Raw genomic sequence first — 13902 nt, 5'->3', positions numbered from 1 at the left:
GGGTCATTTTTAAAATCGTTGGGTAATTTCTAGTAATAACCCGGCGGTTGGGTTAAATACGTATGTTGTATGTACAATTGTGTATTTTGAATTTATGTACACACTTATGTGAATTTACATTAAATTCTAGACTCCCCAATATTTATAATTTAAATATATATTTTTTGAGACATGTTTATTGTTTTATAGAAATTAACAATCTGTATTTGAAAACAAAGTGTATTTTATTTATTAAAATAATGGCATAGATAAAAAAAACAGTTAACTTAACTTTTGGGTTACTTCTAACTCAATTGGCTTTTAATCTAATGTATTGGGTTAAAATAACCCACAGTTGGGGTAGGTGCACAGGAAGGTGCTATACCACCCCATAGTTGGGTTATTTTTAACCCAACATTATTAAGTCCAATTCTAATACTAGACAGTCATCAATGAGGGGGAAAAACAATGCTAAATGCATTTAATAAAATGCAACTAGTTAGGACAGTAAAAAAATACTTATTAACTGTAAAAAAGAAGGATAAAATGTCTCCCTTCTGTGTCAAAGGCTTTGCGTCCAACTCTATGGTACTTTGGCGCAAATTTATCTCTCACTTAGAATCAAGCCAAATCACACAGATGCCAACACGGACATGTTGTTTGGTTTTTTGCATATAGTTGAGTGCAATTTATGACAATATTAGTCATTTTCAATGATGATATTTGTCATCCACAGTACTGTAGAAATCACAAAACACCAAAAAAGATGATTTTGTCCAAATCAGGTATAGATTTCAGTTCTCTAAACATGCAGTTTCAAACAGAAATGTAAACTCTCTGGCACAGAAAACTGATTTGCGTGGTGATATTGTGATGGTGAATAAAACAAGGAAGCATAGAGAATGTGAACAGAGCTCTTATTGTGTGGCATGAAAGCTAATTAAACACTGGTGTCGAAGGAGCCCCATCGCCAAACAGCAGCCCTTTATCACCCTCTCTCTTTCACTGCATGGCTTTATGTCTCTCGCTCTGACAGGCTATCGAAGCTACTTCACATACATTCCTTCAGTCCTGCTTTCTGTTCACTGGGATGAAGAAACGGTGGAGCATGACACATGTCTGATGTTTAGCCATCCTGTAATCCCACCAACCTGAGAGATCCCTGCTTCCGGAAAAACTTGCCAATGATTCCTTCATGTTCATCAATTCAGTTAGGTTTGGAAAACAAACTGTCATTCTAAATCTCTGTTAGACTAGGGAAAATATTTACCGTAATAAAAATGGCAGTATTTTTCTTTGCACAGTGTAAATAATTGTTAGACGCTATTTAAGAACTTTAAGCAGGGATTAAATTAAATTTGGATTCTGGAAAGGGCCCAAAATCTGGTGATTTTTTTTAACTGTACTTTAACCAAAAAGAGAATATCCTGAGCCATGGCTTAAGCTAACCATCCACTGGGACAAAAACACCTCAATTCACCTTACAAGGCAGATTTTACACTCATTTAGAAGGATCAGCAAAAAGAGTCACAGTTGAGACAACAGTCTAAAGAAAGGTGAAATTATTCACAGGAGATTGGCTTCATGAGATGGTTGGTCGAATCTGGATCTCGAAAAGCAGCTTTTTTAGTCTCAGATATCTGCTCAGATCATCAAATATATATTTTTTATTATTATTTTTAATTAACTAATTAATTAATTTAGAAAGATAAATCTTGTTTTTGGTAAACTATTCATTATAGCATCTCATAATATAGTAAAATGAATGCCATTTAAAATACTTATACTTGTGTGACTTATATCTCCAGCTGAACTAAATCTATCCATCTCTGGTTTCACTGTCATACGTTAAGCTAAATTAAGTTTTCAGGGGCTGAATTTCTCTTTCATAAATTAATTTGATAAAGGAGAGATTTGCCAGATTTAGTTCGATTGACAGATGCTTTGCCAAAGCAATGGTAGAAGGATAATGAACAATGAGAAGTATAAAAACTGAAAGTATTTAATTGATGGAAACTGAAATTATTCAATGTTTCAGCTGTGTGATGTAATTCCTATCTAAAAACACAATAAAGATTTCAAGGATTTGATCTGGAAACTGGTGAAATTCCCATTCACTATTCTCGTACTGGGGTGTTTTTCCCATACAACAACGTAACTCGCTGCTTAACTACCGTAAAACGATGCATCTTTGAAGAAATCAACTAGCTGGGCACGACTGTTTCCCGAAACCATAGTGGCGCAAATTGGTCGTTAAACGACGTTGGTTTATGACGTCACGTCGGGGTGGAGTAGGCTAACTTTTAATGAATCTGTTTGAGATCGAATTAATGCGAGATGTTTTGCTATAAATTACAGACATGCATTTGAGGAATATTTAAAAAAAATCTCAGTTATTTTGCTTTATTTCCAGATTCAATCTTAGTCTTGTTCTAGAGCTTGATCACACATGCGCACTCTTCAAAACCGACGCTTTAAATCTCTTGCAAACTAAATTACATTGTATATATTCTAAATAAAAGATATAGATTGTACTGCATGTCAGCTTGCTTATTTGGCTCAAGATCAGGATGTATTGAGTCCACATGTCATGCAAACAAGAAACTCTTCTAATCACAGTTCGAAATCTGTCGTTCCAAACACACAACGATGGTTTCGGGAAACACCGACTCGTTGAACTGCTGATAACGGCGGAACTTGCAACCATAGTTGGCTAACGATGCTTTTGGGAAAAGCACTCCTGGTCGATTGTTGTTAAAGAAGGTGCCTGAAAATTTGTATTTAACTATAAACTATAAAGACTATTTAACTATAAAGAAAGAGAGCTGGGTATTAAATCCATTTAAAGTGCAGTTACAATGAATAAAATTGAATACAATTTTTCATACCTGAGGATCTGACAGACGAGACATATCAGGGTAAAGGTAGAATTTTATTCCATTAGCAGCTCCTGGCAGTGTGATTCCTCGAATAAGAAGGATCAACAGCATGAAATAAGGAAAGGTTGCAGTGACGTACACCACCTGAAGAGGGAAAACATGGGCATGAATAAAGGTCGTAGAGCTGCACCAACCTAGCCTAGAAATCTAGACGCACCCTAGCGGCAGCGAAAATTATTTCGCAGCCAGTGTGGTCTAGCAACTCTCCATAGGCTTTTGAGCTGGAAAAACCAAAAACTGGTCGGGCCAATCACATCGTGTATAGAGTCGGCGGGCGGGCTTAACACAATGACGGCACAGTTCATGACGTTCCGCGTGATTTCCATAGGTGATTTCCCTGCTACTTGAAAACAATGAAGATGCAGCGGTCTTTCGAATCGGCTTTGGCCGCGACTCTGGAGGACTTGGAGTTAAGAGAACGTCACTCTTAATATATCAATTAGCTCCGCTGGTGGAAAAACTCATGGGACTCACTCATCCACAACCGTTCGTTGCTCTGGTTGGTTGTAGTGCTATCCTATTGCGTGCAGAGGGATTTTGAAAGGTAACCGTTTATCCCGCCCCTCGGATTGAGGCATGTCAATGGAGAGTTCCCAGACCTAACATCTTGATGTAGGTCTGGCATGCCAGGCTAGCACCAACCACATGTTCATATCTTGGAAGACGGTGAATCTACTCTAGTCCTCATTTATTCTTTCATGTATTTCCAAATCTGTATTACATAGTTTTTTACAGAAAAACAAACAAAAAAATAATACATTAAGAATCATCATGCAGCTCTTTCCATGCAACAACAGTTTATAGTGACCACATGTGACACGTTCCAAAATGGACAACAATAAAAAAACATAATAAAGAACCATTATAGTACTTTATATGATATAAAGTAGTTATCACTTGATCAAGTGAAAATAACAAATGTTGCTTCTATTTCATTACACCTTTATTTACATTCGAACACTGCAGCACTGACATATCTGCTACACTAAAAAATATAATATAGCTCATTTATAAAGATGTGTCCAAAGCCGAATACTAATACTAATAATAGTAATATCGATACTTCGGAAAGGAAATGACAATATCTACGGAGCCCATAATGGAAAAAATATGAGATGGGAGGAAAAAATATATTTCAATGCTTTTACGTTCTCTCGCAATTATATAGTTGGGTAATTATATTGTTTATCATTTGCGGGCATCAAGGAGCCTCAGTATGTGGGGTATTGAAATCACTTTTCAATGCATGCTTGCTTTTTACTTCAGCTTTCCAATTTACGATCATGCGTACTCTATTAAGTCAAGTTACATTTGTTTTTTATAGTGCTTTATACAATACATATTGTTTCAAAGCAGCTTTAGAGTGATCATCTGGAAAATAATGATGCAAACATAGTTCAATTGTAGCTCTGTAAAGCAGCTCTAAAAAAAGAAGTGTACTTGTTCAGCTAAAGTCAGCTCAGTTCTCCTCTGGCCAAACAAAGCAACTTGGTGTAGTTTAATTTCAGGCTGCATCACAAGTCAGAAGTCAGATTGTGGATTGGTAACATTCAAAAAATTATTTCATCCAGTTCCTTCTGCTTGAAAATCAGATTAAGATTTTTTTTTTCTTACTTTATTATCCCCATGGGGAAATTTTAGTTTCAACCTGTGTTTCAACATGCATACACACAAAGAACCAACCATATACATATACATATATATATATATATATATATATATATATATATATTTAAAAAATCACTGAGACCCACTCAGTAAGCACCAACACTACCTTTCATTTAAGAATTTTACTGGATCAACCCCCCCCCCCCCCCATTCATTTAAAACAGGTCCGTGACTGTCCTCGTCCCACTGAAGGAGAATGCAGTGTCATCCGCAAATTTGATGAGCTATCTCCCTAAATGGGCACTAATACAGTTGTTTGTGTACAATATCAACAATAGGGGTGAGAGAACACAACCTTGTGGGGATCCAACATTAGTAATTTGTTTCTCCGACAGTGATCTACGCACACTCATTCGCTGTACTCAGTTTCTTAAAAAGTCCCGCAACCACAGAATCAGTCCTCAATCTAGGTTAAACTCTCTGGCTAATCTTTCAACTAATACAGAAGGCAATATATTATTAAAAGATGAGGAAAAGTCAGCAAATAGGATTTTCACGTGATTTTTGGAACCTTCAAGATGCGAGTAAACAATATGAAACAATGTTAAGATTACATCATCCACTCCCTTGCTTGACTGATATGCAAATTGCAAATGATCCAATATATTGAGTTTTTGACACTAAATACCTTTTAAAAAGCCTTCCAAAGCTTTTAAACACCAAAGAGGTCCGTGCAATTGGCCGATAGTCACTAAGCTCTAATGGTTTATTGATTTTAGGAACAGGTATAATAGTTGATGTTTTCCATATAGTTGGTACTATGTACTGGTCTAAAGATATTTGGAATAACAAAGTAAAAACCGTGGATAGGTGCTCAGCACAGTTCCCTTTCTCTGACTGCGTCGAATGACACTTTGGGGGAACGCCCCTCAGCGTAGCGCCTCTGATTATATCTATAATGGCGAGTGCAAGTTTCAGACGTTGTGTGCATCCCTGCCCTCGCTATATTACGGGTGGGGACACACATCGTTTGTGTGTGCATTGTTTGGGAGTGCAGCACGCGCAGGCAGCTCTCAAGGGGGCTGCTTGCGAGGATTGCGAAGCTTTGTCGATCCGTGTGCTGCGCTCCCGCCTGGCCATTTTTAATGAGGATGGCCAGGCTCGCGAGCTCCGTGGTGCGGCGCGGCGACGCTCTTCATGGGGCTCGCAGATGGATCTGACAGGGGATCCTGAGACTGCTGAGGCACATTCTCAGGATTCTTCTGCCCGTTCCGAGGTTCGCCCGCTCCGAGGCTTCTTCCGAGCGAGTGGAGAACACGATGTTCGAGCTGTCTGCTTCCGAGGAAGCATATGTGCTCAGCATCAAAGGCGGGGATTTTCGGGATGACTCGCCACCCCATGTCCCCGTATATGAGGAGCTGGTGGAGGTTGTTTCTCGTGCAGTGGCCAAATTAAATCTTAGTTGGCCACATGAAAGGCAAACCCTGGTAACGAGGCTGTTCTCTGTGCTGCAGGAAGCGCTCGTCCAACTTTCTTTTCATTGGCGCTTCCTGCAGCACAGAGAACAGCCTCGTCACCGGGGTTTGCCGTTCTTCCCTGATTTACACAACGAGTTGTGTAAATCTTGGAACAGACCACACACTTTTCGCGTGTCCAACCCCCCAATATTAAATTATAGTAACATCATGGGGGCGCGAGAGAACGGCTAAGGGACGATGCCTTCGGTGGAACAACCTATGGCCACTTATTTATCTCCTGAGTCGGCATCGTCCCTAAAAACCCCGGTGCTGCCCACTAAGCCCTGCAGAGATACATATTCCTTAGTGGGCAGTGCTTATATGGCTGCCGGTCGGGCTGGTGTGAGTCTGCATACCATGGCAGTTCTCCAAGCGTACCAGGCCGACCTTCTAAGGGATATTGATGAGGGCGAGGGTCCAACTCCCGATGATCCGAGTCACCAAAGAAACGGCCCGAGCTATCGGCCATTCCATTGCGGCAATCATGGTCTCGGAGAGACATTTATGGTTGAATTTATCGGGCATTAAGGAAAAAGACCTTGATGCCCCAATTTCGCCTTCTGGCCTGTTCGGCGACGCCGTCAACACCGTCGTCGACAGGTTTCAGGAGGCGAGAAAGCAGTCTGCAGCCATCAGACAATACCACCCTCGCCGCTCAAAACTAAAGAAGCCTGGCCCCAGTGGGCAGCCGCAGCCATCCTCCAGCTCCTCAGCCTACAGAGAGGCACAAAAAGAGAGTACCGCTTCTAGAGCCCCTCCTCAAGGAGCTTGGGGGCATAGACGGCGCTCTCAGGTGAAGCCTCAGCTTAAACAGGGCGACCTGAAGGCTAAAAAGGCTTCCTCAAAGAGGTCCTAGCCAGTCTAGGATCTCTGCGGGAGGGCCCCACCCGTGGTGGAGCGATTGAGGTCGCCTCCTCCGCGGAGCCCGCAGGAAATCGATGCTGCTTTCCCACCGTCGAGCACGTTTCAGGACACATCGGTTTCCAGCGAACGCTGCCTGCACTGTCCGCCCCACAGGCTTGCGGACAGGCAGCTTTCGCGTCATCACATCGAGAATCGTTTTCGGTCGAGCCCTGCCGGAAATTCGCTTCAGGGGGTCGAGAACGAATCCCGATTGGTACCCGAAGCCAGGCTTGAGAGCCTGGTTCCTTTGGTAAAATATTTCGATACGTGGAAAAATCTCACGAATATTTCGCCTTGGGCCCTGCGCACTATTCAAAAGGGGTAAAGGCTTCATTTCGGATTAAGCCCACCAAGGTTCAACGGGGTGGTCTGGACTGCAGTCGACCCAGTGCAGGGTCGGGTATTGGAACAGGAAGTAAACTCCCTGCTGATAAAGGTGGCTATAGAACGTATTCCTCCACTGGACAGGGAGTCTGGGTTTTACAGCCGCTACTTTATAGATCCCAAAAAGGATGGGGGTTGCGTCCAATATTAGATCTCAGACACTTGAATCGTTCTTTGAGGAGATTCAGGTTCAAGATGCTCACTATTCCCATCATTGTGAGTCAAATTCAATCCGAGGATTGGTTTGTCACGATAGATCTAAAGGACACATACTTCCACATATCCATCCTTCCATCTCACAGGAAGTTCCTGAGGTTCGCTTTCGGGGGCAAAGCGTACCAATATCGGGTTCTTCCCTCCGGCCTAGCTCTCTCCCCACGCACATTTACCAAATGTATGGATGCAGCTCTAGCACCGCTGAGGCTCCAGGGCATCAGGGTGCTCAATTATATCGACGACTGGCTGATTTTGGCCCAGTCACAAGAGCTGGCGGTTCGGCATCGAGATGTCGTCCTCGCCCACATTCAAAGCCTGGGGTTGAGACTCAACACGAAAAAGAGCGTGTTGACACCAGCCCAGAGAACCACGTTCCTGGGAGTGGTGTGGGACTCGGTCACGATGCCGGCACGATTGTCTCCTGCACGAATCGAGCCCATTCTGGCCACAGTGTCCAGGATAAAGCTAGTCCAAGCCATTACTGTGAAACATTTTCAAAGAGTGTTGAGGCTCATGGCAGCAGCGTCCAACATTATTCCATTTGGCCTGCTGCACATGAGGGCCCTCCAGTGGTGGTTGAAAACCAAGGTGTTCTCCCCGAAGGGGAACCCGTTTCCGCATGTTCAGGGTTATGCACAGATGCCTTCGTTCCCTATCTATGTGGAAAAAAGCTTGGTTTCTGTCCCAGGGTCCAGTGTTGGGAGCGTCATGTCGCCTGAAAACCATTTCGACAGACGCCTCCCTCTCGGGCTGAGGCGCGGTCATGGACGGCCGCTTTACGACAGGCCTATGGCAGGACCATCATTCCTCCTGGCACATAAACTGCCTGGAGATGTTGGCGGTGTTCCGAGCTCTGAGGGGCTTCCTGCCGGACCTCAAAGGTCATCATGTCCTTCTGAGGTCAGACAATATGTCGGTAGTGCCCTATATAAACCATCAGGGGGGTCTGAGGTCTCGCCCTCTTTGCAGACTGGCGCATCAGATCCTCCTGGGGTCCCAGGGGAAACTGTTATCTCTAAGAGCAACATACATCCCAGGGAGTCAAAATCAGGGAGCAGACATCCTGTCGAGACAGGGGCTGAGGCCCAGGGAATGGAGACTCCACCCCGAGGTGGTGGAGTCAATATCTCAGAGGTTCGGCCCAGTGGAAGTGGACCTATTCGCATCTCGAGAGACGACCCACTGTCCACTGTGGTTTTCCCTCACTCACCCAGCCCCGCTGGGGTTGGATGCCATGGTGCAGACGTGGCCGAGGCTGCGTCTGTATGCACTTCCCCCGATCGCTCTGCTCCCGGTAGTTTTAGAGGGACTCAGGAGGGACCTAATGACACAGGCAGAGGGCTCAATATTTCACCCTCGGCCCGAGTTATGGAAGCTGTGGGTCTGCCCCCTGAGGCCTATCAGCTGGAGTAGTGGAGACAATACTCAGCTCTAGAGCTCCCTCCACGAGGAAATTGTACGGCTTAAAGTGGAATGTCTTTGCCAATTGGTGTAGAGAGTGTGAGGTGGATCCAGTTAACTGCCCAGTGGCTTCAGTTCTGGAGTTCCTCCAAGATCGCTTTTCAGCGGGTCTTACCCCGTCCACACTCAAGGTGTACGTGCCTGCCATTGCGGCTTTCCACGCTCCTCTGGGTGATGGGCCTCTGGGGAGACAGCAGTTGGTTGTACGTTTCCTCCCTGGGGCTTGGAGGATGAGACCTGCGGCTCGTACCAGGGTTCCCACATGGGACCTGGCAGTGGTTCTCGAAGGGCTGGCCGAGGCCCCCTTCGAACCACTGGAGTCGGCTGAGGCCAAGAACCTTTCCCTGAAGGTGTTTTTTCTGTTGGCCATTACTTCTCTGAGGAGAGTAGGAGATCTCCAGGCGCTCTCTATATCTAACGGGTGCCTGGAGTTTGCTCGAGAGCTGGTAGGCTGATAGCCTGGAGTTTGCTCCAGGCGACATTAAAGCCATCCTATATCCTAGGCCGGGCTATTTGCCTAAGGTGCCTGTAGGCTTTTCATCCTCCACCTCACGTGACGGCGGATGAGGAGAGACTTCATCTGCTATGCCCTGTCAGAGCACTAAAAATTTACATTCAGAGGTCCTCTTCATGGCGGAAGTCAGACTAGTTGCTGGTGTGTTTTGGGTCGCCCAAGTAGGGTCTTCCCGCTCTCCAAACAGACCATCAGCAACTGGATTTTCCATGCTATTTCCTTGGCCTACCAGGTGCGCAATCTGCCTTCACCTTTGGCCGTGAGGGCTCATTCAACCAGAGGCATGGCGTCCTCTAGAGCCCTCCTCTCGGGGTCCCAATCCAAGAGGTCTGCGATGCAGCAGGATGGGCCCCCCCCCCCCACACCTTTATTAGGTTTTACAGTCTGGACATCCCGTCTACGCCTGGCACTCTCGTGCCCTCGTCCTAAGTGTGCCTGTGAGCAGCTTCACACTAGGACAGGCAGGGCGCGTTGTGGCATAGTGGGTGTAGCAGGATATACTCCAAAAAACTATAAAAAGCCGCAGCAGATAAGGCACGATGAGATTATACTGAAGACACGTCACACTGAAGCATTACATCTGATGTTATCTTTATTACTTCGTTTCACCAGCAGAAAGAACAAACACCAATCCCTTACTTTGTAGATGCATTCCGTCAATCGAGTGAAGATACATCAAACAGCACATAGTAACAGATAATAGTGGTAGTAACGTCATTGCCATTAGTGACGGTCAAAAGAAAGTTTTTCCCAATGCTCACCCTGCAGCCATGCTCCAAACAACCTGCCCTGACCACAGGTGAACAAACACGCTAATATATACACACCACACCCCCTCACGGTACCATAGTTACAAACGACGTCACACCGCGCGTGCACATACATAACAGTATAGATTGAAAGAGAAATATCACAAAAGACTATGCAAACCCAATGTATGGCTCCTACATTCCAGCCCCAAATTATTTCATAGTAATAATTAACCACCACCATTACCCTGTGGGAGACAGACACCAATCAGAATATGAAGAATGAACTATTAGTCCATTAAGGTCCAAAAATAACAAAGTTCATTCAAACTGTATAAGATCTTCACTGCCCTTCTGCTTCCTGCAGAAGGCAGACTTTGGTTATTGGTCTATTCAGATAGCTAGTTTTAGTCTTAGTCCATAAACTTCGTACCAGTCCATTTTTGTCTAGAACAGTATCTACAATTCTTCCTGTAATCCAAGTATTGCGAGGTGCCATATCATCCACTAGCACCACCAGATCTCCTGAAACAAAGTTTCTTTTTATGGAATTCCACTTCTGGCACTCCTGAAGTCCAGGAAGGTACTCCTTTACCCAGCGCTTCCAGAACAAATCCGACATATACTGAACCTGTCTCCAGCGACGACGAGAATAGACATCCTCCTCCTTGAACAATCCTGGAGGCAATAACGGCTGTGATTTAAGCAAAAGCAGATGATTAGGAGTCAATGCCTCCAAATCTTGAGGATCTGTAGATAATTTCGTTATTGGACGACTGTTAACAATCGCTTCAGCCTCACAAAATACCGTTGCCAAGCTTTCTTCGTCAAGGATCTGAATCTTAAAGACCGAGTTAAGCACTCTATGAACTGACCAAATTAATCTTTCCCAAGCACCTCCAGCGTGTGATGCTGTTGGGGGATTGAAAACCCATTTGAGACCCTTTTGCAACAGTACATCATTTATGAGGTTATGATTCAGATTCTCAATAGCCTGCCTCAATTCACGTTCCGCACCCACAAAATTAGTACCGTTGTCTGAACAAATTTCCAGGACTTGACCACGTCTCGCTATAAACCTTCTGAAACCATTAATGAAGGAGTCCGTGTCTAAAGACGAAAGAACTTCAAGGTGTATAGCCCGTATTGCCAAGCATGTAAAAATGAGCCCATACCTCTTGATCACATTTCTTCCACGTTTAACTTCAAATGGTCCAAAACAGTCCAAACCAACTCGACTGAAAGGAGGCTCATCAGGAGTTATTCTGTTGTGAGGAAGATCAGCCATTTTCTGTTGTCCAGGTGAAGCAGACAGTTTACGACAGAAAACACATTTAGTCAGAAACTTTCTGATGGCAACACAGGCACCAGGAATCCAAAACTTCTGACGTAAATGAGAAAGCATGTGGTTTCATCCACCATGGCCCGTTTCTTGATGCACAAGAGCAAGGATGAGATTAGAAATGTGTTGATCTTTAGCCAGTATGACTGGATGTTTCACTTCAAGTGGCATTGCTGCTCTACTTGGCCGTCCTCCAACCCTAATGAGATCACCATCCAGTATTGGGTTGAGCTTGTAGAGATGACTTGTCCTTACACACTCTCCTTTCTTCAAATAAGACAGTTCCTCCGAAAACCTTATTTTTTTTACAGAAACGGATGATATTTAACTCTGCCATGACCATATCCTCCATGGATAAAACATCCTTTGGTACTTGAGCCTTAACACCTTCCATCTGAACCTGTAACCTTTTCTCCAGCTGATCAGTACTTAGATCTAAATTAGAAAGTTTTTCTCTCAGCAGCTTTCGATGTCGCACCAAGGATAGGAGCAAGGTCTTAAACTTGAGAAGCCAACCAACTGCCCTCTTAAGACGGAACCAGGAGGAAAAGTAACCAATGAGTTTCTCCACCGGACTAACCTGCTCAACTTGAGCAGCGTTCACCGCCACAACTTTGACCTCTGGGTCTCCAGAGAGAGAGCTTTCCAAGGTCTTAGGATTTTCGGGCCACCTGTCCTCAGGCTCATGAAGAAAGTCAGAGCCATGCATCAGTCTTTAAAAATGACTGAACTTTAACACCTCTGGAAGCTATATCCGCAGGGTTGTTTGATGTATTAACGTACCTCCACTGCGATACGTTAGACGTCTTCAATATTTCAGACACTCTGTTTGCTATGAAGATCTTAAATCTACAGTAGACGTCTCATTTTTTATGTATTTCAAAACAGAAGTGCTGTCGGTCCAAAAGACCGACTCTTCAAGGTCCATTTGCAGCTCCTTCCTCCACAACTTGTCCATCCTGCTAGCCACCACCGCGACAGTCAGCTCCATCCGAGGAATAGTGACAGATTTAAGAGGAGCTACACGTGCCTTTCCCATTACAAATGCACTGTGAGTTTGTCCATTATTGTCATGGAGCAACAACTAAGTCACAGTCCCAAACCCTTCCTCACTTGCGTCTGCAAAGTGGTGTAGCTGAGCAGAAACAAGACGACCACAGTCCACAGGTTTTATACACCTACTGACCTCCCAATTCTCAAAGTCATGAAGGTCTTCCAGCCAAGCAATCCATTCTTTGACAACAGAAGACGGCAAAGGATCATCCCATCCCAAACGTCTCCTGCCAAGGTCTTGGATGATTTTTTTGGCCGATAAAACGACAGGGGTTACGAAACCAAGAGGGTCATACATCGAACTAACCATGGACAGGATTCCTCTTCTTGTGATTGGGTGAGTTTTAAGTATGATTTTAAACTTAAATGAATCACATTCGACACACCGATTACTAATCCATTTTGTGAGCTTAAACCCACCTTCAGCACATAAGGCACTAAGCTCTTGACATAAAGATGCCGCTTCCTCTTCAGAGCCAACAGACACTAAACAATCATCAACATAGAAATGGTGTAGGATGGTGTTAACTGTCGTAGAACTGAAGCAGTTTTGATTGTCTTCAGCACACTTTCTCAAAGCAAAACAAGCGCAACTAGGAGAGGAAGTAGCACCGAACAAATGCACCATCATTCTGTACTCCACTAACTCCTGACTGCAATCTCCATCGGGCCACCACAGAAATCTCAACAAGTCAGAGTCTTCAGCCGGAACCCTGACCTGATGGAACATGGCCTCTATATCTGCCATAAGCACCACAGGTTCTTTGCGGAATCTTGTGAGGACTCCCACCAACAAATTTGTGAGATCTGTTCCTTGAAACAACTGTGAATTCAGAGATGTCCCCTGGAATGTGACCCCACAATCATAAACTACCCGCAGTTTTTTCTTCTCAGGATGATACACCCCATGGTGAGGTAAATACCACACTCTTCCATCACGACGAATCAGTCAACATTTTGGACATAAATGCAATGTAGTCTGAGCAAAAAGATGGATCTTTATTCAAGCGCCTTTTAAGACTCAATGCACGCTGTTCTGCAACTGGTTTGTTGTTAGGCATGTTTAGGTACTATTGTCTTACCGGCAAACCAATACTGTAATGACCATCAATGAGCTTGGCAGATTCGGAAACTAACTCAATGAAACGCTTATCCTCTCTCGACAGACCAGATTGTTCATCCTGCAGATTTTCAGGAAAATCCATCTTCAGTTGCTTTTCCCAGAGCTCACAAGCCT

General features: G+C 44.3%; 1 protein-coding gene across 3 annotated transcripts in view; it reads right to left on the bottom strand.

Annotated features, from left to right (window-relative positions):
* Positions 1 to 13902, bottom strand: part of slc6a11b (solute carrier family 6 member 11b) — a 62167-nt gene that overhangs the window by 36974 nt on the left and 11291 nt on the right. For all 3 annotated transcript variants that reach the window (XR_013194800.1, XM_077202622.1, XM_077202623.1), the window contains one exon: positions 2868 to 3002. Coding sequence is in view for 2 of the 3 variants with exons in the window: in XM_077202622.1 (XP_077058737.1) it covers positions 2868 to 3002 (135 nt within the window). In the remaining variant the exon portion in view is untranslated. The remainder of the gene's footprint in view (positions 1 to 2867; positions 3003 to 13902) is intronic.

The sequence above is a fragment of the Siphateles boraxobius genome, unplaced genomic scaffold, assembly GCF_051911475.1.
Source record: "Siphateles boraxobius isolate OS27281-9 unplaced genomic scaffold, OSU_SipBor_1 5, whole genome shotgun sequence".
NCBI classification, from domain to species: Eukaryota; Metazoa; Chordata; class Actinopteri; order Cypriniformes; family Leuciscidae; genus Siphateles; species Siphateles boraxobius.
Note: the sequence above shows the minus strand (reverse complement) of the source record. Positions and strands in the feature narration are given on the sequence as shown.